This window comes from Wickerhamomyces anomalus, assembly GCF_001661255.1.
Source record: "Wickerhamomyces anomalus NRRL Y-366-8 unplaced genomic scaffold WICANscaffold_7, whole genome shotgun sequence".
NCBI classification, from domain to species: domain Eukaryota; kingdom Fungi; phylum Ascomycota; class Saccharomycetes; order Phaffomycetales; family Wickerhamomycetaceae; genus Hansenula; species Hansenula anomala.
Window position 1 is genome coordinate 345,622 of NW_017567116.1, and position 25,417 is coordinate 371,038.

At 36.0% G+C, this 25,417-nt stretch overlaps 15 protein-coding genes across 15 annotated transcripts; 5 read left to right on the top strand and 10 right to left on the bottom strand.

The window, feature by feature from the left end:
- Positions 1-42: 42 nt before the first annotated feature.
- On the top strand, positions 43-873 carry COQ3 (hexaprenyldihydroxybenzoate methyltransferase; the record flags this gene model as incomplete). The annotated part of the gene is made up of 1 exon (XM_019185984.1): positions 43-873. One exon carries the CDS (start codon positions 43-45, stop codon positions 871-873), a length of 831 nt encoding a protein of 276 aa, XP_019036304.1.
- Positions 874-941: 68 nt separating this feature from the next.
- Positions 942-1,617, bottom strand: VPS60 (Vps60p; the record flags this gene model as incomplete). Its single annotated transcript, XM_019180909.1, has 2 exons — positions 942-1,499; positions 1,552-1,617. Coding segments are annotated over 2 exons (624 nt in total), but the record flags the coding sequence as incomplete, so codon positions are not given.
- Positions 1,618-1,752: 135 nt separating this feature from the next.
- WICANDRAFT_58735 (S8 family peptidase) lies at positions 1,753-3,500 on the bottom strand. Its single transcript, XM_019182830.1, has one exon. The coding sequence runs from the start codon at positions 3,214-3,216 to the stop codon at positions 1,792-1,794; it is 1,425 nt and encodes a 474-aa protein (XP_019036306.1). The 5' UTR covers positions 3,217-3,500; the 3' UTR covers positions 1,753-1,791.
- Positions 3,442-4,638, bottom strand: WICANDRAFT_65360 (uncharacterized protein; the record flags this gene model as incomplete). The annotated part of the gene is made up of 1 exon (XM_019183898.1): positions 3,442-4,638. One exon carries the CDS (start codon positions 4,636-4,638, stop codon positions 3,442-3,444), a length of 1,197 nt encoding a protein of 398 aa, XP_019036307.1.
- Positions 4,639-5,043: 405 nt separating this feature from the next.
- Positions 5,044-6,423, bottom strand: ATG42 (carboxypeptidase C; the record flags this gene model as incomplete). The annotated part of the gene is made up of 1 exon (XM_019182405.1): positions 5,044-6,423. The coding sequence occupies one exon, from the start codon at positions 6,421-6,423 to the stop codon at positions 5,044-5,046; it is 1,380 nt and encodes a 459-aa protein (XP_019036308.1).
- Positions 6,424-6,874: 451 nt separating this feature from the next.
- Positions 6,875-7,790, top strand: WICANDRAFT_71058 (uncharacterized protein). The gene has a single exon (XM_019184231.1). The coding sequence runs from the start codon at positions 6,910-6,912 to the stop codon at positions 7,741-7,743; it is 834 nt and encodes a 277-aa protein (XP_019036309.1). The 5' UTR covers positions 6,875-6,909; the 3' UTR covers positions 7,744-7,790.
- A 99-nt stretch (positions 7,791-7,889) lies between these two features.
- WICANDRAFT_65363 (uncharacterized protein) lies at positions 7,890-8,396 on the bottom strand (the record flags this gene model as incomplete). The annotated part of the gene is made up of 1 exon (XM_019183899.1): positions 7,890-8,396. One exon carries the CDS (start codon positions 8,394-8,396, stop codon positions 7,890-7,892), a length of 507 nt encoding a protein of 168 aa, XP_019036310.1.
- Positions 8,397-9,687: 1,291 nt separating this feature from the next.
- Positions 9,688-10,452, top strand: RIB7 (2,5-diamino-6-(ribosylamino)-4(3H)-pyrimidinone 5'-phosphate reductase; the record flags this gene model as incomplete). The annotated part of the gene is made up of 1 exon (XM_019182410.1): positions 9,688-10,452. The coding sequence occupies one exon, from the start codon at positions 9,688-9,690 to the stop codon at positions 10,450-10,452; it is 765 nt and encodes a 254-aa protein (XP_019036311.1).
- Positions 10,453-10,570: 118 nt separating this feature from the next.
- RPB5 (DNA-directed RNA polymerase core subunit RPB5) lies at positions 10,571-11,218 on the bottom strand (the record flags this gene model as incomplete). The annotated part of the gene is made up of 1 exon (XM_019185215.1): positions 10,571-11,218. The coding sequence occupies one exon, from the start codon at positions 11,216-11,218 to the stop codon at positions 10,571-10,573; it is 648 nt and encodes a 215-aa protein (XP_019036312.1).
- Positions 11,219-11,521: 303 nt separating this feature from the next.
- On the bottom strand, positions 11,522-13,958 carry WICANDRAFT_107445 (uncharacterized protein; the record flags this gene model as incomplete). Its single annotated transcript, XM_019180502.1, has 1 exon — positions 11,522-13,958. One exon carries the CDS (start codon positions 13,956-13,958, stop codon positions 11,553-11,555), a length of 2,406 nt encoding a protein of 801 aa, XP_019036313.1. The 3' UTR covers positions 11,522-11,552.
- A 209-nt stretch (positions 13,959-14,167) lies between these two features.
- On the top strand, positions 14,168-16,144 carry MRPS9 (mitochondrial 37S ribosomal protein uS9m). The gene is made up of 2 exons (XM_019180345.1): positions 14,168-14,579; positions 15,050-16,144. The coding sequence occupies exons 1-2, from the start codon at positions 14,572-14,574 to the stop codon at positions 15,900-15,902; spliced, it is 861 nt and encodes a 286-aa protein (XP_019036314.1). The 5' UTR covers positions 14,168-14,571; the 3' UTR covers positions 15,903-16,144.
- An 11-nt stretch (positions 16,145-16,155) lies between these two features.
- WICANDRAFT_107448 (glycoside hydrolase family 15 protein) lies at positions 16,156-19,452 on the bottom strand (the record flags this gene model as incomplete). Its single annotated transcript, XM_019180503.1, has 3 exons — positions 17,403-19,452; positions 16,450-17,123; positions 16,156-16,212 (listed from the first exon to the last, which is right to left on the bottom strand). The coding sequence occupies exons 1-3, from the start codon at positions 19,258-19,260 to the stop codon at positions 16,156-16,158; spliced, it is 2,589 nt and encodes an 862-aa protein (XP_019036315.1). The 5' UTR covers positions 19,261-19,452.
- A 358-nt stretch (positions 19,453-19,810) lies between these two features.
- WICANDRAFT_86031 (uncharacterized protein) lies at positions 19,811-21,201 on the top strand (the record flags this gene model as incomplete). Its single annotated transcript, XM_019185985.1, has 2 exons — positions 19,811-19,829; positions 20,441-21,201. 2 exons carry the CDS (start codon positions 19,811-19,813, stop codon positions 21,199-21,201), a joined length of 780 nt encoding a protein of 259 aa, XP_019036316.1.
- A 106-nt stretch (positions 21,202-21,307) lies between these two features.
- On the bottom strand, positions 21,308-23,508 carry WICANDRAFT_107450 (glycoside hydrolase family 15 protein). The gene has a single exon (XM_019180504.1). The coding sequence runs from the start codon at positions 23,218-23,220 to the stop codon at positions 21,370-21,372; it is 1,851 nt and encodes a 616-aa protein (XP_019036317.1). The 5' UTR covers positions 23,221-23,508; the 3' UTR covers positions 21,308-21,369.
- Positions 23,509-24,938: 1,430 nt separating this feature from the next.
- WICANDRAFT_65371 (uncharacterized protein) lies at positions 24,939-25,310 on the bottom strand (the record flags this gene model as incomplete). The annotated part of the gene is made up of 1 exon (XM_019183900.1): positions 24,939-25,310. The coding sequence occupies one exon, from the start codon at positions 25,308-25,310 to the stop codon at positions 24,939-24,941; it is 372 nt and encodes a 123-aa protein (XP_019036318.1).
- Between the last annotated feature and the right edge of the window lie 107 nt (positions 25,311-25,417).

A 25,417-nucleotide genomic window follows, 5' to 3' on the forward strand; every position in this document is an offset into this window, starting at 1 on the left:
ATTGCAGCAGATGCCAAAAAAACTTCAACTTCACAAGATGAGATGGATCATTTCAACCAGCTCGCATCAACCTGGTGGGATGTTGACGGGCCCCAAAGAATACTACACAAAATGAATTTGCTAAGAATGGATTTTATTCAAGAGACTATCCGTAATAGCTTGAAATTGAATGAAGATGTGACCAATCCTGACGAAGAAATTTATATCCCTGGTTATAGCTTAGACTTGCTACCGAAACCAATCGCTGATCAAATTGTTCAAGAACAAGAATTCAAAAGGGACTTATTGATAAGCCAAAGCACCAAATTGAAAGCGTTGGATATCGGCTGTGGTGGTGGTATTTTATCAGAATCTTTGGCCAGACTAAAAAGAATTGAATCAGTGAAAGGTATTGACTTATCTACAGATGTTTTAGAAGCAGCTAAACTTCATCAGAAACTGGATCCTATAGTTTCCAAGAAGATACATTATGAATTATCAGCAATTGAAGATATTCCAGCTGAAGAACAATATGATATTGTCACGATGTTTGAAGTTTTGGAGCATGTAAATTTACCAAATGAAGTTCTTGCAAGCGCATTAAAACACGTCAAACCTAATGGTTGGTTATTCATTTCCACTATAAATAGAGATTTCATTTCCTGGTTCACAACCATATTTATGGGGGAACATGTTTTGAAAATCGTTCCTGTTGGAACTCATCATCTAGATAAGTACATCAACGAGACAGAATTACAAGATTGGTTTAAAGGAAACCCTGACTTTAAAGTTGTTAGCAGTAAAGGTTGCATATATTTACCATTCAATGGTTGGTCATTCACGTCATCTCCTAATGTTGGTAATTTTTTCATGGCAATTCAAAGAACAAAGTAATGTTAAAAGAAATTCTTCTGTATATATTAATACAAAAAAAGTGGTTATGATGCAACTTCCTCTTTTGCCTTTGAATCATCAACTGGCTCATCGATAAACTGTGGAACATTACTATCTTGTTGCAAATAACTTGGAACGCCAGTGGCTTCACTCATTTCGTTTTCGTAATCAATCTCATCACCAAGTGCCTCTAACTCAGCATCCAATTCACTTTCACTTATCTCATCAGGGACATCGTAGCTCTGTGCCAAAGCGTCTTGTAGATCATTAGATTTTTCAATCAAATCAAGCATTTCATCTTGAAGATCTTCAATCTTATCCACGTCGATTTTACCATATGTCTTTTTTAACTGTTTATTGGTTTGTTTCATAGCATCCACGGTAACCATAGTGTTTTTCAGGTTATCTGTAGTCATTTGAGCTTGACTCATGTTCCAACTTTGTGATTCCAATTGATCCTTCTGTGCTTCAATCTGTCTTCTTTGTTTCAACAAGTTGAGCGCTCTTTGTTTGATAGAATTTTTACCAGGACCATCTCTCATTCGACTCATCTTTTGTTGATATGCTGAAAGTTCTGCATTTATTTTAGAAAGCTTAATATCTAAAGAAGAGACACGTTCTTCAATCTGGGGAGTAGTTAATATCAAACCCTTTTTTAAACGTCTCATGTCAACTTACGTTACCAATGGCATCATTGAGGGTAGGTTTAGGGACGTTATTCTTTGAGCCAAATAGTCTATTCATTACGAGAACAACACTTATAGCAAACTAAATCCTCTTTTTCTAATATTCAAAAGACTATACAAATTATAAAAAAACATGTGGAAACTGCCACCAGCTTCTCTTTTCAAAAGAGTAAATTGATAAAAAAAAATGGTACTGGCCACTACTTCACCAAAAAATTCGCGAATTCAACCCTTAAAAAAATTTGACACCATGAATTTTTGTTGAACGTTCAATCAAATCAATACTAACCTTGTCTTTTGGTTGAATGGACGACAAGTCGTTGATATACTTCAATAACCCACTGTCTTGATCATAAGGAGATGCTGCGAATGGTTCTTTCTTGAGGAAAGCATCTTTTTCTCCGGCACCGTTGAAAGCAATTCTGTTTGGTGTGTTTCTATATTTCCAGTTGCTTAGTTTACTCATGTTGATGATACCTTCGGTGGATAAAGAAATCACTTTATCGGTCATTTGTTCAGGCTTGATACCCTTTTCCAATAATGTGGCAACCAATCCAGCAACCACAGGTGATGCCATTGAGGTACCAGACATTAAAACTGGTTTATCATAATTTTTTATATCCAAACTTTCAACTTCAACACCACTAGCAAAAACATGGACTCTATCACCATAATTGGAAAAGACAGCAATTGTATCAGTTCTATCATCTAATGCACCAACTGTTAATGAGTGTTCAGCACTGGCTGGACTAAACATAGATGCTCTTGCATTGGAATTACCAGCAGCTGAAACAATAACAAGACCAGTCTCAAAAGCTGCATTAACAGCATCATTTAAAATACCACTGAAGAAAGCACCTAATGACATATTAGCGACAGCTTTAACCTTTCTTTTTTGACGGTCATTAACAGCCCATTGAATACCCTCCAATATAGATGTTAAATCACCACTTCCTTGTTGATTGATAACTTTAACTTCAACCAATTCAACATCTTTGGCAACACCATATGTTTTTGAGCCAATGATACCAGAAACATGGGTACCGTGTCCATTCAAGTCACCATCTGATTCATTAACAAAACTAGCACCTTTGATGGCTCTTCCTTCAAACTCCGGATGTTTGATATCAATACCAGTATCAATAACATATGCAACAATATCTTTTCCAGTGGTGTCATATTTATATTTGAATGGTGTTTTCAATTCATACAAACCTTTACGAGATGATAATCTTGCTAAATGTCTTGGAGCATTTTTTTGAATTTGAAGACCATCAGTAACATCATCTTCACCTTCATCTTGATCTTTATCCTCTGGTGTCTTTGGCTGCTTGTCTTCTTTGGTTTGGTTTCCAATTAAAGTGGTTGTTGTTGGGTCAAATAAACTGAATTGAAGGTTTGGCAAAATATCATGAATCAATGGATTATTTTTCATTCTTTCCACTGCATCATTACTAAAATCACCAACAAAAGCTTCAAAAGTTTTTCCAATTTTGATTGTCTTATAAACTTGACTTCTCAAGTGGCTAGCAATACTCAAACGATCATCTTGTTCCAACACTTGTGCAACAGTAGCAGAATCTTTCAACTGGACAACAAATGAATTTGCAATGACAGTTTGGGCAACGTATAATAATGTGATAGATGAAAAACGCATAACTTTGAAGATAGAATATCTAAAAGGAGCTCTATATGAGGTTTAGGAAAACACATTTGAGAACTCAGGATGAATTCTTGACGGCTTTTGGAAGATTTAGGTGTTAATTGATTTTTGTGTCAAGTATACTGTTCAAAAAAAAACAGATTCGCGACGCTCAGTGGGCGCCTACGTGCGTCATAGTGAACCATCATTGTACACTAACTGTCTAAACAGATAAACAGATCATCTAAAGGATTCAAAAATGTCAGTGGAACAATTGAATAGATTATGGCGAGCTTCACGTGCCATCAGCAGCTTATAGCGCTCATTTCCAGAGGCAAATTTTAGGAATTCATCTTTCAAGAATTCTCCTTCTCTTGAAGCCATCAGCTTGTTCAATCCTGTATTGGAAATTGTCTTTTGAAAATGACATCTCAACTCGAGCTCTTCATAGTCATCATCAAATTTCAGCATATGGAGAGACACAGCTTCAAGTTCTTCGGACAGGTTGGCGTTGAACCGGGATTTCAAGATTGATTTTAAATCAGAACCTGGAACGTTATGTGCAGTGGTGGTTTGTGTTTGAAGACAGCCTGACAACGTTCTTTTGAGAGCATACCCACAATTTGTCACATTTTTATAAGCTCTATACCTTGGAGTGTAACCGAAACGAACCTTTTTGCGAGCTGGTACTTTAGAACAAACTCTTCCCAAAAATCTTTCAGGTTTATAAAATTTCGATGACATCCAATCCTTCGTTTTAACTAACGACCTATCAGCTCTTGGACTTATGAACCTGAGAACTTTCTTGTTTTGTAAATGACTAGGAAGACTAACATGTAAAACTTCTTCAGTATCATCAATGCTGGAAAGTGAGTAAATACCATCAGAATCTGCTTGTGAAGTGCATTCAGTGGAACATCTCATCAAATTTGAGAAAACATCTTGTGACTCTTGAGAAGTGCTGGCAATTTTCTTCAAAGCGTTTTCTATTTGACTGACTAAGGTATAATCATAGGTACCACCATTAGGATCTTCTGTATACCTTTCCAAATTAGGCTGTGATGAGCTTGAACCGTTGGTGCTAAGTTTGCATGGCACCAATTCACTTGAATTAAAACTGACAGCGTCATTAGTTGACATGAAGATTGCGTCGGCTAATGATTGAAATTCTTCAGGGTCCAAGTCTTCACTTTTAGGGACTTCTTCAGAGTGATTACTCAAAGAAAGTGTAGGACATGTTGCTGTAGCATCTTCATTTGTATCAACAGGTTCAGTCAAGTGTTCCTGCACTTCACGACTTGTAGTAGAAATTGAAGACTCATCAATATACCTTGGCTGCGTTATCACCTGAAGCTCTTGGTGTAACTCCTTAAAAAGTTCATCATCACTATCGTCGTCTATGACTGCGATATTGTAGGTCTCCAATGGTGCGTTCATCTTGAGCTAGACTTCTCGATATATAGATTGTAGACACAGAAAAAACATTATAAGACAGAAAATTCCAAAGTTGAACATCACACCAGCTTTCTTATAAAACATTAAACATCTTATGTGGTGTAATGATACAGTTATAATGTGCTCATAGATGCTTCTTCGGTAATGGCCTCAGTAAGAGTACAATACATGTCAAAATCTCTTTAATGGATAACGTCAAGTGAGATTGCATATCAATTGTGCGATGTTTTCAAGAAATATACATCTCATGGTATAGATCTGTAGAAGTATAGTGTAAACCATAATTGGTTCTCGAATCTACTGACTTGTGATTGTCTTCGTGCTCTCGTACAATTTGACAGGTGTTTTCAAGAAGTAGTCATCTTATTATTCAATTAAACATCTCAATCATAAATAAGCACTAAAGCTATAGTCACCACTAATCCAAGTATTCAACATATTCAAAGAAACTTCTGGTTGATTATATGGAACCATATGACCTGCATCGAAGATTCTTAAAAATGTGAAATTGGCAAAACTCTTAACTTCACCAGCAGCAGTATGATTTGCACCAGCATACCAAGGTTGTAAAAATTGATTACTGAACTCTTCTTTATGTTTCCAATCCAATGCATTGGACCAAGCATGGTTACCCAACCAATTACAGATGAAATCTTTATCACCTGCATAAAGTAAAACTGCAACGTTTTTCTCCAATAATTCAGCAACGTATCCTTGGAAAGGTTTTGATTCATCACCAGTCAATATAAAGCTAGCAGAAACATCATTACTACAGCCTTCATAAGAATCAACTTCAGCTCCCAAGGCCTCTTGAACTTCCTTTTGATTCATATAACTGTCAATGTAATCCATACCTTCATAACATAATCCATTATCTGTTTCACATGGAGCTCTAATATCATATGGATTCAAACCTGTCTTTTGATAAACACCAACTAATTTATCACCACAATAAACGGATGCAGGAACACAGGCAAAAGCACTTTTAGTTGCATAACAAGCCTTGACCAATCTCTTACATTTTGAATAGTCTTTAATCATTTGATCACAAGCTTCATCTGTTAAAACTTGTTTATAACCACCTAATCCACAAGCCATTGGTTGATAGTAAGCATCTTGAATCAATGAATCGGTAATACCGTTACCAATTAAAACTGAATCTAACTCAAATGAGCGGTCAGCATGGTTAACAATTTCTGAGGCGATGTTTGGAATGTAATGACCAGCATAAGATTCACCAGCGATATGGAACTTGTTTTGGGAGAAGCTTGGGAATTTTTGGAAAAATAGTTCCAAGAATACAAAGACATCTTTAGCAGCTGCATAAGTTGAGCCGATTTTAGTATCACCATAAGAATAACCAACACCAACTGGTTGTTCCAAGAAAATGACACTAGCATTGTTATTCCAAGAGTAAGGGTTATGAATTGGTTTCAATTCAGGGCCTAACGAAGAAGGACCCAACTCAAAAAATAAACCAGTCATTGATGAGCATCCTGGACCACCGTTCAACCAAAGAATAACAGGGTCATTAACAGGATCATTTCTTGATTCGAAGAAATAGTAGAAAAGATGTTTATCTTCAAAATCGAGATAACCAGAAGTTTGCTTAACAGTATCAATACCTAATGAAGCAGGATTTGCCTTGTTCACTCTCATTTGATGATTTGGAAATTTAGCATTAGTGATGAATTCAAATTTTGAAGAATCAAACAATCTCAAACTTTGTTTTAAAGCTTTTGGAACTTGAGATTTACCAAAATCCATAATTTTTGAATTCAATTCTGAGATATCATAATCTTCTAAAAGGTCTTTCCAAGCATCACCTAGTGTTTTCTTTGTTAATTCAACCTCACCAAAAGAAAACTCTTCACCCAATTTGTTTAAACCAGGTAATTTCAAGGACAAGTCTGGTAGAATTTCACCCAAAAATGGGATATTAATGGACAGAGCCAAAGTATTAGCAGCTAACGCCAAACAAGCGAGTGATTTCATAATGTAGTCAATTCAATTGGCCTGTTTGCTGTTGTGTAAAGAGCAGAAAGCACGGGAGGCGAAGAAATGGGCCTTCTTAAATAGTCAAAAGAGGTTATCAAACTGATAGGCCATTTGGCAGATGGCTGGTGTTTGGATTTTCGCGGATTTAAATTTTTCTGTTGGAGTTTGGTTTCAATTTGGAAGTATCACCGAAAAGAGCATAAGGTACAACAGTTAAAAACTCGAGAGATAGGTGACATATTGTCGTATGGAATCATGGCTGTGAAGAGACATTTTACTGGGAAGCCAATTGGTCAGGAATATGAACCGAGCGATGACTCTGAACTGGAGTCTGAAGTGGAAGAAGACGAGAATGAAAAACAACAACAACAGAAAAGTATAAAGACGAATATTCAAATACGGCCAGTTGAAAGAGATGTTATTCAAAAAGATGAAGAGAAAGTAGAACAACCACTAGAGGAACTCCAAGCTGAGCAGGAGAATCAAAGTGAAAGTGAAGAAGAAGAAGAATCAAGTGATGAAGAGGATAGTAGTGAAGAAGAATCAAGTGATGATGAACCAAAGATGTTAAAACCAGTGTTTTTATCTAAAACCAAGAGAGCTCAAGTCATAAAATCGTCAACACCCCCGAAAACGAAAGATCAAAAGGCTGCTGAAGATAGAGAACGTACTCTGAAAACCATCGAGGCACATATTAATCAAGATATTGAATATCGCAAACAGTTGAAAGAATCAACTCAAAACTATGGTGGTATTGATGACACTGATGATTTAGATCCTGAAGCTGAAAGAACTGAATGGGAGCTGAGACAATTACAAAGAGAACAAAGGGATCGTGCTAAATTAGAACAAGAACAAGATGAATTGGAAGAACTAGAAAACAGAAGATTGAGAACAGAAGAGGAAAGAGAGAAAGAGTTCAGAGAAAAGCAAGCTACTGAAGAACAAAATGAAGATGGTTCTAGTAAGTCAAAAGCAAAAGGAGCCTTCTTTAGAGATGAAGAATTGTTGAAACGTGATCTTGGTGAAGAGAATGAAAAATATGATAAAAATTTATTACCTCAACGTTTCAACCCGGATAAACTCTGAGTAAAACTACAGATAGAGAACTCAATCAAGTTTATATATTCATAAAGGGGGGTCATAAAGCATTTGGAATTCCAGGAGAAGTGTCCAGGAGATTCAATGGAATCAGAAAGATGAAATAGCACGGCAATTGAATCAATTTGTTTTCTTCAATCTTGAATATCAGCTAAAATCTTGACACGAGCAGCTGCATCATATTGTTTTGGGTCAGTTGATCCATTCAAAAACAGCCCAATGGTGTATGAATATTGTGAAAAGTTATAAGGATCACTAGTGTTTTTAGCAACCCAGAAATTATCAGATCCATTACCTGATAAATAACCATCATCAATATACCAATTGACATTATCCGGTGTGACTGAAAGCTGTAAATATGGGAAAACGTTTGGGTAATTCACAATTGATAAAGTTTGTTTGAATGTACTACCATCTGCACTATCTTGAGATAGGAATATTTCACCATAATCAGTGATTGTATAATTTTGAGCATCATCACCTCCTAAAAACATATAATTGATCCCGGCACCTTCATGTGTTGAATAAAGTCCTTTATGGTTGATTTGGGTATCATTTGATTCTGTAAAGAAACGGACTGTTCTTGCTTGTGCTAATGCCAATGATGTTGCAGCTGTTGTTAAGATTGTTGAGAATTTCATTGTGGATTTTGTTGAGTCTTTGTTTAACTTTGGGAATTCTCAATCAAACAAGAAGGGACTTCTTTAGCTCTTTATATATAAATTTCAACCGTCAAGTTATTTGCCGTTTAGTTCAAAAATAGAATACATATTTTCTTTTCGAAGAGTTAAATGTAAATAGATGAACTTCACTCAAGTGCACAATGAGCAAAAGTTTCTGTGATTAAGCAACATGACAACAAGAAGCACCCTATTACACTTCCGTTTTAGGAGAAGTAATTGGATTTTTTTTATAAATAGCAAATCGATCGGATTATCCCCATACTTTTTCAACGACAGGACGACAAGGTCATATGACAGATACATTGATGATCAACGGTCACATAACTCGTTAAAACAACAGAGTCAGAGCGAGGCCATGTTAGATGGAAATAAGGTGTACTACTAGTACTCGAGGAAATTAACGTGAAACGAGATGAAAGAAATAAGAAACATTACTTTAGTTCCAGGTACTAACTAACATATTATTCTTCGAAGCAAAATTTGAAATTTGATAATGCACTTTATTCAGTGACACATTTTCTTTATATAAGGGTTTAGTACTCAAGCTCAAAAATAGCTAAAACCGCTCGCCAGATGTCACAATATAGTGTGTATCTACAAGACCCGAGGTTTACTGGATGTGATTGGCTCATAATTCGAACTTCACAACATGGTACAATATACTTCCAAACCGTTGGCTAGAATCTTCAATGTTGACTAGTAGCAACTATTTCAAATTTCATTCGCACTTGTATACTACTGAAACAATGTCCATTTACGCAAAGCTGGTACTTCTCAACCTCATCCAATATGTGGAGCATTAAGAATCATTTGGGGTTCTTTATTAATTAAAGCTTGCTATAATGTTTCTAGTAAGTTATGTTGTTCTGTTGTGCTTAAAATATCAATACTGATCATCGAAAGAGTCGCGAAAGTCTATTAAAGAGTCTGGAGTCTGGACTCAGAGGAGTCTGAGCTTGTACTGCTTTGATTTAAACAATAAATGTTCTGTTCCCAGATATAATCACCCACACTATGTATCTCCATACAATATACCAACAACAAGTGTCTAATTGTCAGATACTTTACTTAGTTTACTTTATGTTTAGGATTTAAAATTGTGTTAATTCCGATGTCATCGGCTGGACCAAAAAAAAAAAATACATCATCATCATCATCGTGAAATCTTGCTTAGCATCTTGAAGTACAAGACAGAGTTCAATTCATCCCAAAGACTCTTTTGATTCAGTTGTTTGATACTTCTCTCAAAATGTCATTCAAATTCATACCTTCCAATGCCTTGACTCCTTTACCAAAAGATATCCCAGAATTCCTGGCCCCTTATCTACCAAGATTAATCGATGATAAAGCATTCGTTACATTGACCTATGCCCAATCATTAGACTCTAGAATAGCTGCTAAACCAGGTGAGCGTACATCAATATCACACCCTGAAACAAAGACAATGACACACTTCTTAAGAAGCCAACATGATGGAATAATGGTTGGATTAGGCACTGTCCTTGCTGATGATCCAGGATTGAATTGTAGGTTTACAGAGAATGGGAATACAAGAACTCCAAGACCAATTATTCTTGACCCTTTTTTCAAATGGAGCTATAAAGGTTCCAAATTACAGAACTTGGTGTTGAAAGGTGAAAGTCTGGAACCTTGGGTTATAATTGCTTATGGATTGAATGAAGTGGAAAAAATTGATTATTTAGAGAAGCAAGGTGGGAAAGTAATAAGAATAAGATCTGATGAACGTGGGAGATTGTTATGGGATGATATTGTTCTTGGTTTGAAACAAATGGGAATCGATTCATTGATGGTTGAAGGTGGTGCTAGAATAATAAATCAATTGTTGATACGCCCAAAGATTGTGGATAGTTTGATAATAACGATTGGACCTACATTTTTAGGCGAAGAAGGTGTTCAAGTGAGTCCTCCACAAAGTGTGAAACTAAAGAATGTAAACTGGTGGAAGGGAACACAGGATACTATTTTAGCTGCTAATTTAGAAAACTCTGCATAACACTACAATGTGTAATTTCCTTTAATCATTAATATTCCAAAAAAAAATAATGTAGACTTTATTTTCTGCCTGTATAGTACAAATCTTTTAATTTTGCTTTTATGTTGATGCTAATTACTTATAAGCATATTCTGTAACTTGCATAACGACCACTGGTTTCACTTCTTCTTATAATCTTGACAACTTGACCTCTTCTTAAACCAAGATAACGAGCAACTGGATCCTCCCTTTGGATTCTTGGAAGTTGACTTTCTTTCAATCTATATCTTTCTAGTAATTCTTTCTTTTCATCATCTGACAAACAAATATGTTTTGGAACTAATTCATGATGTGTAATATTAACAATCAAATCATTTTCTTGAAAAGTTTCAATAACAGCAGGAGCAACAGTTGGAATCAACTTATTTGCACTTGAGGTAATACCATTTTGATAAATAAATATACCAGTACTGAAATTTTTTTCACTAATATGGATAACAAAATTTTTCATAGTTTTAATACCAACTGAAGCTTCATCACAAAATTCAACCCATAATGAACCCATGTTTGGAAATTTTTCTAAACTTTCCGCTGTTGGATTTGCTTGAAATGACATCAATTTTCTTTGTGGTCTACCCATAGCATCACAGTTCTTTGATCTAAACTCTTCAAGACTCATATCTATTTCTTCTTGTGTAATGAAATATCCTCTGTCTTTAACCATTTCTTTGATGGTTCTGAATGCTCTCCATAAACGGGAGACGGCTCTATCGTTCTCTTGATCCATTGTGGCTATAATGTGATGTGGTATATGCTAAAAAAACGAGAAAAGATCGTGAGCTCTTAATGGAAAACAAGAGATGAGGATGTATCTATTCAACGTATTCACTATGTTAAATTTGATTGATGTTTTTCTTTTACTTCAAGTTAAAAAAAAAAAAAAAATTTACAAAAATTTCCAGATCCTGGAATTTACACGGATCGGACTGAAAAGTACACAGAAAGACTCCTTCTAGAGCGTTAGGCAGAGATCTCCGCCTAGCTTTAAACTACTTGTATCAACTAGTTAAATCAAAATCATCAACACCATAATAATCATAAATAATATTTACCTCATCCATTCACTCTTCTTTACGTCTATAAGTAATCTGTATATCACCACTAGATCTCCAGATGGTTGCCTTCAAAGTTGCCAAAGTCATGTTATTTGGCAACACTTTATCATTACATAGCACTTCTAACCATTCTTCAGGTTTAACATGATGTGTCATTTCACTTGTCTTGCTTTCCATTCGATCTGTGATATAGGTCAATATTCTTTTGACACGTAACATATTGTAGGCATTAAGTCTGCAATTCCCATTAGTGATGTTAGGTATATCTGTTGCTGAAGGTAATCTTGAAATGGTGAATCCGATTTTTGGGAAATCTTTAATTGTGAATCTATTCTTTAAAATGAAATTGCCTATCCATTTTGGTAATAGGTTTTCTAAAGTTTGATAGTTTAGCGAGCTCAAAAACTCACTGTAAAGATCAAGTTCATTACTTGAACCACCAACACGTTCATTAATAATAATGATCAAATCATGTGGTAGCTCAATAACGGGAACTTCATATTTTGGTGGAGGAGTGATGTAGGAAACGTGTAATTGATTCGCATGCGAAATGCTGTCATATGTGTTTTTAATCTCTTGAAGGACAGTTTGGAATGAATCATCAACTTCAGCTTGTGAAGATTTTCTACTACCATCTTTCGAGCCTGGTTCTGAGTTCGGTTGAGATTTGGATGAAGCATTATCGCCACCATTTGATGTTTGGGGTTCAGGTGCAGTTGTAGGTTGTTGTGGAAGTTGGGATGTAGATACAGCATTTGCTGTTGGAGCAGGAGGTTCGTCAACTGGTCCTTCTTCTGAAATTGGTATACTTTGATTCTTTGATGATGATGATTTCCGTCCGAATAACTTTAGTCTTCTAAAGCTGGAAGGAGTGCCTGTATCTTCCTTCTTTTGGTTATTTTCAGAATTGCTGTCTTGAAGAACAGCAGGTGCAGATGATGGAGGTAATGAGCTTAAACTATCAGACAATTTATCACTGAAAAAGCTTTTGTGTTCATCAACAGGTGTTTGCGTTTGAGAATGAGGAACCGAATGAGCTGGAGTATTTTCATGCGATGATAATCTTGATAAAAGATGAAGCTTTGAAACACCTTTCAATTCTTTGATTCGACCTTCTCTTATTTCATGATCTTGACTCTGCTCATAATCCAAAAATTTGTGGAATATTGAGTTGATAACAATCTTCCCTAAGCTATACCTGGTCTCATGGTCTAATTTCAAGCCATATTCCTCAATATCATCACCATAAACCTCTGTGTTCAAATAAGTGGTTTCACTGAGTACAATAAATAATCTCCCAGCCTTCACTGTAACACGACACCATGTAGGCAATATTTCATTTGTTTGGTATTCATCAATAACATCTTCAAACCCAACATCGGTACCAAAGTTTTTCAGTTCCACACATCTAACAATATCCCAAAGTTTAACCTCATCAGAAGTACTCAGTGTAACAACATAACGTCTATTGTTAAGTAACCTTGCCTTAATCATACCGGGCTCGCCAACTCTAGTCTTTGAATGATCAGTCCAGTTTGTAAGGTTAGAATTCTCCATAGATGATGACCATATCTCATTTTGAAATTTGTTAATAGACAACACACCTTTCTTCTCATGTCCAATAATATCAGTGATGTCTTGATTTGTATGATATATTCTTCCTTTGGAATCACCAGTATAAAATTCATTAAACTCGTCATCATTGGAATATAATGACCATACAGAGTTTTCAAAATTGTAAGTTTTAAGAACTTTATTAGTTCTCAAATCCCATAGATGAACATTATGGTCAGATGACCCGGATAATAAATAGTTTTCACCAACGATTAATGACTTGACAGTATCTCTATGATTTTGCAATTCACAAATAGGTTTTGAACTCTTTGGATCAAATAATAAAATATTGGCTCCATTATCACCAAAAGCCACTAATCCTGTTGATTTATTTGATCCCAAAGTATAAATTGATCCTTTATCATCACTCAATTCATTTTCATATGCACTAACTTTAACACTTTTTTCAACATCCCATACATTAACAAAACGGTCCAACCCACCACTAATCACAAGACCATCACCAGTAACAGTCAACGCCTTCACATAATCATGGTGATGGCCAATGAGGGCATAATCATTTGTTTGGAAGTTCCATAGCTTAACGGACAAATCAGACGAGCACGATACCAAGTTTTCATTGTTTAGTAATTCGATATCGTTGACCCAATCAGTGTGGAGTTGAGAATGATTTTTAACATCAATATTATGATCAAAAACTGCCACTACACCATCTCTCCCACCAGTGAATAGGTGTGTGTTGTCAGATTTGATTGCATTTATGGGTAGAACATGTGATTCATCTTGACCATTGACTCCCAATACATAACTGAGAGACTTTGGATGGTATCGACTCATGTTTCTTTGCTGAAAAGACTGTGGACCTTGGACTCTTATTAGCTAGACAGAATTGAGAGGCAGGGGTATCTATGATAAATATGAGTAGCTTCAGCTAATTCAATGGAGTTTCTCTCTCTCAAACAACCTCAACAACTTGGTTGAAGATATCTTCTCGTTCGCTTTGAACAATTCCAGGTTCCTTTGAAGTTCGCTTTGGGGATTTTTTGACGACGAGCAACACGACACCCGCGAAAATAATAATAAGGCGCGAAAAAAATACGAAATGACACCAACTTGATATTTTACAGACTTTGAGAAAGAGATCAACGCTATAAAGTACATTATGAAGAACCTAACGCAGCAAGAAAAGGAAGTGGCAAGTGTAAGTGTTACAATGGTTGTCTTTTTACGCAATTCAGACAAGTATTGACACGGTTAATTCAGCAATTAAAGGCCAGACTATGGCTAGCCATCGCAAAGATCGTTGAAGAGGAATCACAGCTAATTGATGGTGAAAATAAGATAAGTGCAACTCCAAAGTTTGTCGCTTCACTAGTCGAACTGGTTTATAATCAAGCATTGTCGTTGGGAGAAGATTTGGAATCATTCGCAAGGTGAGTGTGTCGGGAAGATGTTTTTGCTGAAATTTACTAACCTTTTCAGACATGCTAAAAGAAAGACAATAACTCCAGAGGATTTGTTTATGGTGACGAGAAGGAATGAAGACTTGACAATGTTATTAAAGGAGTATCTGGTGGAAATGAATGGAAACAAAGTGCAACATGAAGACCCAGCACAACATGAAGAAAACGACGGAGACGATGATTTTGAGATGGATGATGAGCTAATACAGGCAACTACAAACAGGAAGTCACATAGATAGAACACTAATAAACCATTAAAGTAAGAAACAGTATTCAACAGTGTAGGTAACTCAAATTACATTAAACTTCCCAATTGAGCCATTTACTGTTTTGGGAAAGCTGATTACATAATTCTTGATGTTTTTTCTTTGGTGAAAAAAAAAGTTGAAAAATCGTTGGAAGTAAAGTTGGCTTCGAGAAGAACAACATTAGCAGTGTTTGATCAGACCCCCACATGATGCTAAGCATAACGTCGAGTCTCAGAAGGCTCAGTCTGGTGAAACCTCTCACTCAACAATCGCTCAGATTCAATTCCAGATATACAAAACCAGCACTTCCTCAAAGATTAGTTCAAGAATTTGTCCCAGAATTGAATGAAAAAAGAATCATCCCAGTTCATAATACTTATTATGCTGAAAATCCATATCATGAAGCCAATATGAAAGAACTTAATGACCTTTTACGTAAATACATCACACTTCCTGTTGTCACTGAAAAAGTTGGTAGATGGATCACATTTGAACAATATCAAGGTTTAGCAGGTAAAGAAAGATTAAGACCTGGTGAACACAGAGCTTTAACAGGTGTATTGGCAAGACTAAACCGTATTGACACACAATTGATACCTGATGACGTTCAAGCTGTGCTTGATAAATATTCACGTGCAAAGACTAAAGAAGAGGAACAAAAAATTGTTAGAGAATTAGACGCTGAAGGTAGATCAAGAACTATTGGTAGAAGAAAAAACGCCAGTGCTCTTGTTTATATGGCTAGAGGTACAGGTGAAATCATTGTTAATGGTGTTTCAATGAATAAATTCTTTAGAAGACTACAAGAACGTGAAGATATTCTATATCCATTGAAAGTTGTTGAAGGTGAAGGTGAATATAACATTTTTGCTACTGTTGAAGGTGGTGGTTTCAGTGGTAAATCAGGCGCCATTGTTAATGGTATCGCCAAAGGTTTAATCATCCATAACCCATTATTAAAACCAAGATTATATAAAGCAGGATGTATGACTAGAGATCATAGAGTTAAAGAAAGAAAGAAACCAGGTAAGAGAAAAGCCAGAAAGAGTCCAACTTGGGTCAAACGTTAGAAATACTGTCTTTCATTTGCACCATTTGTATATATACAACATTGGAAATATCATGTATTTAAATTTGCACTATCTTTTTTCAAATGAAACCATTAAACAACTAACGATATAGATTCTTGGGCAGTCAATTTATATCACTTTCTCTTGTCAAAATTTCAACGCCCCGAAAATTTGACACATATCGATCATTCCCTTATAATCAGATACCTGTAACATCTTCATCGTGGATCTCTAACGGTTTTGAGCAGATACTTCAATCCTTCTGGTTCTTAGATGATACTGTGCGAATACAGCATTTGGGTGATAAAATCTGTACAAAAGTAATGGAGTTCTAGATTTGAATTCATCGAATGAGACAGACCTGATAAGTTTAGAAAATGAAAAAGTGCACTAAAATTGAAAGCGTCTCCTGGAAAAGCAGATCAACAGATCACATTGAGCTTCGCTCAAGACCACTGGAACTAGTGGAAAGTTGAAGCAACTTTATGGTTATAAAGTTAAGCTGCTCATGACCTCGGTGTATGGTTATCCTAACGATTTCACTTACTGTCTGATCTGGCAGGCCAACTAAGGTGGTAAGCATTGATCCTGTTGGTTGGTTTACCTCGTGCGATAGAGCATTGCAGTCATCCAGAACAACTCCTTGCAAGCACCTTCCCTCCAAAGTTATAACCAAATGTTCGGATGAGAGTTTGTCAATAGAATTTTCAAAAAGTTCATTCCAGCATGGTGATAACAGCAAGTTTTGTGAGTATCTGAACCATCCGATGGTGATCTTTGATGCCTCCTTTGTGAATAAAACTAAAAGAGTCCACAATTCACAGACAGCCAAAGTGAAGTATATAAATGGTCTAGCTATAGTCCAGCAACAAAATGATCCAATAGAGTCGAATTCGCTGATATCAACTAATCTAGAATGGAGCACAAAAGTAATGTAAAAAACAACCCTTATGAATGACAGTGCAAACATGATTTTCTTTCTCTTCTTTTCAGCAAAGCTGAAATATCTTGAAAGTTCTATTGAGGAAATCATTTCAGTAACATTACGCTTAATGACCCTTGTAGTACTGTTAGCAATTCCAACAAGTGATTTGGAAATGGCAATGTAGGGCATGATTGTAAAGCTCATGATATCTTCCCTAATTGGGATGTGAAATGTGTCTTTTAAAGCCATAAACGTATTTGGAGTCATTAGGCAGATGATAGGAATACTTAAAGCCACTGATCATATTGGATAGTACAAGGGTTGTTGAGATTTTAGATTTGTATGGATTATTCGTATTGACACTGATCATCAGACAGATGTAACATTTCGGATGTAAGCGGATATACTACAATAGACAATAATAAAATCAAAATTTTGAATAGAAACGAATGGTCTCGAAACTGAACCACCCAGAGGTAGAGACGGTAAGAATATAAAATAAATCTGTTTAGCTAGTAATCATTAATGAGGGAATCACTCCAAAAGTGTCAAAGCAGATACAAAATCACCCTTACCTCTAACCTTGGATCTAGCAATAGCAGCAGTTAAAATTGAAGCATAAGACCAAGTCAAGTCCTTTGCACCCCTCTGTACCCCAGTATCTTTATCAAACTGCTCAGAATAGTGACCATCATCTCCAGAATAATATTTGACAACTCTTAAGTACGCATCACCCCAAGCAATCATAGCTTGAATCAACTTACTAAAATCTTCAGAATCTTTGGTAATAGTTCTTTCAGTAGCATCAACTCCCGAGCCATAAAATTTCCAGAATGGTGCAGTTAAATTAGAAATGGTTATTGAACCTTTATCTTGGAAATCTTTAGCAGCAGTGAAAAAATATTCTGCAAAAGCGGAATTTGACAAATACCATGGGTTAGCTAGACTGGATCCAGTCCCATTGTAAACATCCTCTGGATATCTTCCAGTTGGTGGAGCTAATGGTAAGCCACTTTGATCATGAGTGGTCTGGGATAAATTGTACACATCAATAAATGAAGTGGCAACTTCATAGACTGTTCTCACGACATAGTCATCAGTAGGAGCAAAAACACCATCACCTAGATAAGCATGATTAATAGCTAGAATGACTGACAAATCTTTATATGAAGCCTTCCCCCTTTGTACAGGGCCATAAGTATTCAAAATGATGTTTCTCAAAGGATAGACAAATGTTGATAATGTATCATTCAATTCATTGGCAGCCTCTGTGAGAGTCTTGTATGTTGAGAAGTCCTTCAGGTATTCAGACGCGAATTCAGCACCTTGTATCAGCGCCCGTCTTTGAACAAATTTTGTAAAGAAATGATCTGAGTTAACTTCTTCCCATAAATCAAAGTTTGATTCAGTCCAATTTGAAGCAACAAATTTCAAATCAACCAATATTGGCTCTTCCCAAGCCTTGTCAATAATGTAGTCTCTATCACCACCTTTTTTAATGTAGTCTTTGACAAACTCAATCAAGGCAAAAGCTCTAATAGCTGGACCATCATTTTGAGGACGACCCCAAGCACCTTGATACCCCGAGTTATTACCCAAGTAAAACTTAGGTTCACCTAACCCAGCAATGGCGCTTCTATCTTTCTGTTCATCAATTGAGGCTTGGATGAATTGCAGAAAATAATCCTCAATATCTCTAGCTGCAGGTGAATCTCTATTTGGTAAGGATTCATATAATTTGAAGATGGCATCAAAAGTCAAACCAGCATCACGAATCCAATGATAGGCATAATCTGGCTCATAATATGATTGAGCAGCAATGACCAATCCTGGAACTGAGCCATTGACATTGATGTTATCAAACACACGAGTTTTAGATTTGTAGGATTGTGCGTTCAAGTCAGTTGGGTTCAACCAGTTGTCTATATCCTCGTAGAAACCTGAAGGAGTCACTTTTGGTTCTGGAGCTTTTTCAGACTCTTTTATTTCACCTTCTTGTTCAACTTCAATATTCAATTCTTGCGAATAAACCTCACCAGTAGTAATGGAATCAAAAGTGACATTCAATAATTTGGTTAAACCTTCTTCTTGATATATTGGAGATGATATTGACCAAAGTTCCCAGTTATTACCCAGGTCTTTTAAAAATTGACCAGCAAGAACCGTCAATGGTGTTGAGTCTCCTTCCGTGTTTTCATAATACAAGTAAACATTCTTGTCATAACCGTCATTATGCACAAACAAATCAGCATTGAAGGTACCTGAGGTGTAATTATAAGATGCTAATTGAACATGGTTTGTTGTATTGACTTCAAATGGATTTTCGAGTAGTATTGAAGCAAATGCAAATGAGGCACTTGCCAAATTATAAAACTTGTTGAAAAGCATTATTGAATAGTGGATGATGATCGAAGCAGCATTGGAACACCACATCTTGTAGGAATCATTTGATTATTATATACCCCATTAGATGTGTTTTCATGAAGAGGAAAGTATTGCCACACTAGTTACTCCGTGTCTCAATGTTTCAGCAATGACCGCTTCCAATTGGAGCTTGACCTTGGGGGGTTTTGTTCTTTGTCTTGAAATATGAGGTCTTTTAAAATGACTTTTTAGAGGAAACGCAGTATATTCAAATTGTTGATTCGATGTTGATGATGCTTTCTGGGGTCTTCCCGAGAATTGAAGCAAACGGTTGTAAATCTTGACCTAAAGGATACAAAATTCCTATTCAGCTGAATGATCCGAAATCAAAACAAGAACGTGATGTGTGATTCTGGGGGGACTGTCCAAATCTGTTGGTTAAGAGCTGGAATAATGTGGAAACTATTCGGTTGTGTTGGTTTATTTTGTTCCTGGATTTTTCTCAGTATTAATTCGGATTTTTAATTCGAGGACTTTGAGCAAGCAAGAAGCTGCGCACTATTACCATTCATTTATAAGTAGAAATCAGATATCCTGTATTGTTACAGCTTTCTAAAGTATGTTATTGTTTGAGCTGTGTGTGATGGCCCAGTAGAAGTCTCTTTCATGAACTCAAATCATTCGCTCAATTTGGCATTTGCAACGATTCACGTTCGGGGAATTATTGATTTCTTACGAAGTGTTAAAGTTCATCCGGGGTGAAGTACCCCAGTGACTACATGCTCTTGAATACAAGAAACCACGCTCACAATTTGGAGTTGGAATTGTAGGGGTTGACTGATCTGGTTTTCAACAGAATACATCAATTATCTGGCTTGTGGTCACCCAAATCTCAACTTAACCTCTCACAATCTACTGCCATATATATCGGGTCAATAGCACTAAACTGTTAAACATTAACATAGAAAAATGTATACTTTTGAGTAGAAGAATTCTTATTGCTAATTGATATATTCACAAAATGATCCAGAATATCTAAAACTTCTCTAAATCTCAATCAAACTTGACTTTAACAACAGATTCATTTCCACGGAACCCTCTCCACGGTTAGGCACAGCGGACAAACTCGCCCGATCAGAAGCCACCCCATATAAATTGACCACGAATTCTCCAGAATTCCAATTTACACGACTTGGCTCTTTAATTAAACATCAACAAAAAATAATGTCAGATCAAACCTACTAAAAAGACGGGTATGAATCCACAATCTCCCAACCTCATGCTTGGAGAACAGCTAAGAACTCGAGTGGCTATATGTTGAAGTACATCAAACCAACAGATAAGATTTTAGATGTGGGTTGTGGACCAGGAATGATTACTTATGATCTTTCAAATTATGTTCCAGAGGGTGAAATTATTGGAATTGAACCAACCAGAGAGCTCATTGATGAAGCTTTAAACAATGAAAAGTCAGATGCAGTTAAGAATGTGAAGTTTCAAGTCGCCTCTGTTTTTGAATTGCCATTTCCTGACAATTATTTTGATATCGTTCATGCTCACCAAGTTATTATACATCTACAGCACCCAATTGAGGCTTTAAAAGAGATGAGACGCGTATTGAGGCCAGATGGGTATTTGTGCTTCAAAGACGCCGAATTGAGGTCAACTATATACTACCCGAGAAAATACGAGGACCCATTAGGATATTACATGACAAAGATCAGAACAGAGTTCACAAGCTGCTTTGGTGCTTCACGTTCAAAAGAGTTGACTTTGGAAGCTGGCTTTGATCCAGAAAATATTGTGTTCACTTCTTCCAACTGGACGATTTCCAGCGAGGATGATCGAAGATGGTTCTCACAGATGTACATCAACCGTTTAGAAAGCCTAGAGTTTGGGAAAAGTGACAAGTATACCAGTGAACAATTAGAGCTGGCTTGGAAAGAATGGGCCAGTGATGATAATGCAGTATGTATACTTCTACATGGTGAGATTGTTGCAAAAAAGTGATCATTTGTTTTGTATTAAAAGAGTTTCGTTTGTAGTCAATGTGTAGATCTACGAAGGAGTAACAAAAAATATAAACTTTTGTACAAAAGTAATAAAAGCAAGAAGGATCGAAATTGATCCACTGTGAAACGTAGAAAGAAGTGAAAAGTAAAGAAGAGAGCAAGCTCATCATTCTAATCGGGCCAAGTTGACGATATAAGAATCATCACCTTTTAAATTTGCTCTAGCAAAAGCTGCAGTCAACAAAGACGCATATGACCAAGTCAAATCAGTGGCACCTCTTGGAACACCACTTTCTCTATCAAACTGCTCTGAAAGATGGCCATCCTCACCAGCATAATGTTTGATAGTTCTGATATAAGCATCACCCCAACCAGTCAATGCATCAATCAATTTGGTGAAGTCTTCAGAATCCTTGGTGATAGTTCCTTCAACTTCAACATTTGGTGCATAGTACTTCCAAAAAGGTGAAGTGTGATCATTGATTGTAATTGAACCTTGTTCTTTGAAATCATTTGCAACGTTATAGAAATATTCAGCAAATGCAGCAGTTGATAAATACCATGGGTTACCGTATGATGTGTTGACACCATTATAAACATCCTCAGGGTATCTTCCAGTTGGTGGAGCTAATGGTAAACCATTGTCATCTTGTGTTGTACTAGAAATACTAAACACATCAAGGAAAGCTGTACCAACTTCATAAACTGTTCTGATAACATAGTCATCAGTTGTATCGAAAACACCATCATGTAAATTGCCGTGGTTTATACCCAATAATGTGGAAGCATCCTTACGGGACGACTTTCTATGAATCACAGGGCCATAGTTCACAATGATGTATTTCCTTAATGGATTAGCAAAGTTTTCCAAGGTAGCGTTCAATTGATTGAAAGTTTCTGTCAAGGTCTTATAAGTTCCGAAATCTTTCAAATTTTGTGAAGCAAACTCAGCACCAACAGCCAATGCCTTTCTTGCAACTAATTTATTGAAAACGTTATCAGAATTAACTTCCTCCCAAGCATCATAACTTGATTGGGTCCAGTTCTTAACAATGTAATCCAAATCAACTTTAATAGGAGCTTCCCATGATAAACCAATAATATAGTCTTTATCTCCACCTTTCTTGATATATTCTTTAGCAAAATCAATCAAGACAAAAGCCCTGATGGAAGGACCATCATTTTGTGGACGACCCCACAATCCTTGATAAGCTGTATTGTTATTCAAATAAAATTTTGGATCACCTAAACCTTTGATTGCAGTTTGATCTTTTTGTTCATCAATTGAAGCTTGGATGAATTGTAAGAAATAATCTTCAAGGTCCCTAGCTAGTTTGGTATCTCTGTTTGGTAGTGATTTATACAATTGAAGAACCAAATCATAAGTTAGTCCAGCATCACGGATCCAATGGAATCCATAATCTGGTTCAGAAAAGGATTGAGCAGCAACAACCAACCCAGGGACTGATCCGTTAATATTGATGTTATCAAAGACACGAACTTTGGACTTGTAAGCTTGTGATGATTTATCACTTGGGTTTAACCAAGTATCAATATCTTCATAAAACCCAGAAGGTGTTATAACTGGAGCATGATAAGTAGGAGTTTGAGTTACTGGATCTTGTTGTTCAACATCAATATCCAAAATTTCCAAGAAATAATCATCATTAATTTGCGAAAAGCCAGTCAAGTTCAATAATTTGGATAAGCCTTCACCTGATAAGATTGGATTTGAAATTGTGTATAAATCCCAACCATTATCTAATTTTTCCACGTTTTCAGCATTAACACCAGATAGTGGAGTTGAATTACCTTCAGCATCATTATAATATAAGAACACCTCTTTTGTGTAACCATCATCATGAACGAAAACTTCTGCATTTAATACACCTGAAGTATAGTTGTAACTGGCCAACTGAACATGATTGGAGCCATTAGCTTCATCTGGGGTGGTTTTCAAAGTGACACCAAGTGCAATTGAGCTATAAGCCAGAGTATATACTGTATTGAGAAGCATTTGGATTTCTTTTCAGTGTATAATGTCAAAATTCAAATGAAGTATACCTAGAAATATGAACATATCACTGTCTTTTTATAACTATGGCAAGGTTTCTTGAGTGTCATGACCATTCAAGTACTTGATCCTCGAGGATTTAATGCACATTGGACCCCAGATTTCCAGGAGAAACTTGTATTGAAGCGAATCTCTCATTAACCTAAAATGGATGATCTCAATTGTTCCGAGAATTAGGTCTGTTATTGTAGATCTTCAAAGCCCCTATAACCTGAACATAGTATAGCTCTGAATACACTTCCTTAGCACGGTATCATCCCATGATTAATTGGTAAAGTGAGAGGGGGTGGTGATACAGTTTGAGGTGTTAATCTGTTTTAATGTTGTTTGTTCATGATGGTGGAAATTTGTTGAACAAGAAATCGCGAAACACAGCTTGTAGTAGGTGTAACTCTTGAGGACAAATCAGTGAGTAATGGTGATTCAGTATGCTCTGACAATATGGTATGAGTGTAAAGATAAGTTGAGATTATTATAGTATATAGTAAAAGGATAAGATTGTAATTCCTACTTCATGAATTAAAACCTGGAGCTACTGAGGGTAACCCAGCTATGATCGCGACGTCGACAATATTCTCCTGTCTTTTTCAGTATGTAACAGTATATCATAACAAATCTTTTACACCCTTGATCTTGGAATGACACTCGACCTTCGAATTATGTTTAGGTACATTTGCGCAATTGAAATTTAGTATCAATGAAGATAGAACCAAATATCAATTATTCTTTTCATCACCTGGAAGTCACCATTTTATCAAACTGATATGAAGTGAGGTAAGTAAAATTGGAATCTCTTCAATGGTATAATGAGCTGCGTTTCTATAATGATTTCACCAATCAAAGTTGAATAACACAATGGTGATTCTCTATATGGATAAATTGCAAATGCTGCATCAATATAGGTTTCTAGAATCAGCTCTTTATTTCCTTGATCAACGTTCAGTGACTAATTTTTTATTCAAGTTGAATTTCACGAAGTTGATAATGTTTTTCAACTGTTCTTTTTAGTTGAGTAATTACTCAATCTTGATAAAGTTTGATCGTTTTGTCGCTCAGTCAATTTTCGTTTGGTATCAACTGAAATAATGTTGGTTCAACTATAATTTTGGATTGAGTAGCAATTTTCGGCTAATTGATGATTTATTTACGTCTAATAATAAACATTAAACGTTCAAATAGTCCATGATATAACTCATGTGTTAGGTTTTTAATGTAGGGTATCCAACAGCTTTAATTTTGTGATAATCAGACGTGCGTACTTGCAACAAAATGTGCTCTTGTTTGATTTCAAGTACTTTAATTACACCGCTATTGATCTTTGGATTATATACGTAGTTAATCCTAATATTTACATAACTCATATAACGAATCCATTATATAATTATTAACTAGCTTCATGTAAAGATCGCTCATGACGTTTCTAGCCTAAGCCTAACAATACTTTCAATGTTTAGCGCATATTATTGGATACAGAATGACTACGATCCAGTATATCAAGGTAACAACATTAATATAGTATAAATGAAAAAAAAAACCCCAAGCTTTACTATAACCAAACCCTCACAACCTTCAAAAACCAACCAAATAAGTACAAAAATTAATAGAGCATATAAAAATAAATTCCAAACAAATACCTGATTTTAAACATCAACACCTATAATTCACTCAGAACCAGCAAAAACCAACCCAAAAAAAGTTGCAACAGCACCCGTAGCTGCACCAACCGTCCCTGCTATTAATGTACGTTTCAACTGTCCTTCCGTACGTTGTTTCTTGTGGAGAACCTTATAATTAACTTCTTTAGACTCTTCAATTTCCTCAGGTTCATTAACATCAGACCAGGGTCTCTTCTTGGAACTGAGATGATAATCATAAGAATCAATACTATCTTCATCGATTTGTAATTCATCACCAGGAACATAATCAGAATCATCAGTTTCATCATCTCCTTCAACAACCTTGTTCAAAGCTTGATTATACATCTTTTTGACGTTATCGAAATGATCTTCCTCAGAGGATAAGTCACTAGACATGGACACCTCTGACTCAGCATCTAATTCTTTAATAACTTTGATGTTACTTAGCTCTGGAAGGTATTCAAAATCAGAACCATCACTATCATCATCCCAAATATCATTAT

Bases quoted from the DNA above. Each gene is read 5' to 3' on its own strand.
- WICANDRAFT_58735 (XM_019182830.1), bottom strand. From the start codon at position 3,216: ATGCGTTTTTCATCTATCACATTATTATACGTTGCCCAAACTGTCATT.
- WICANDRAFT_71058 (XM_019184231.1), top strand. From the start codon at position 6,910: ATGGCTGTGAAGAGACATTTTACTGGGAAGCCAATTGGTCAGGAATAT.
- WICANDRAFT_107450 (XM_019180504.1), bottom strand. From the start codon at position 23,220: ATGCTTCTCAATACAGTATATACTCTGGCTTATAGCTCAATTGCACTT.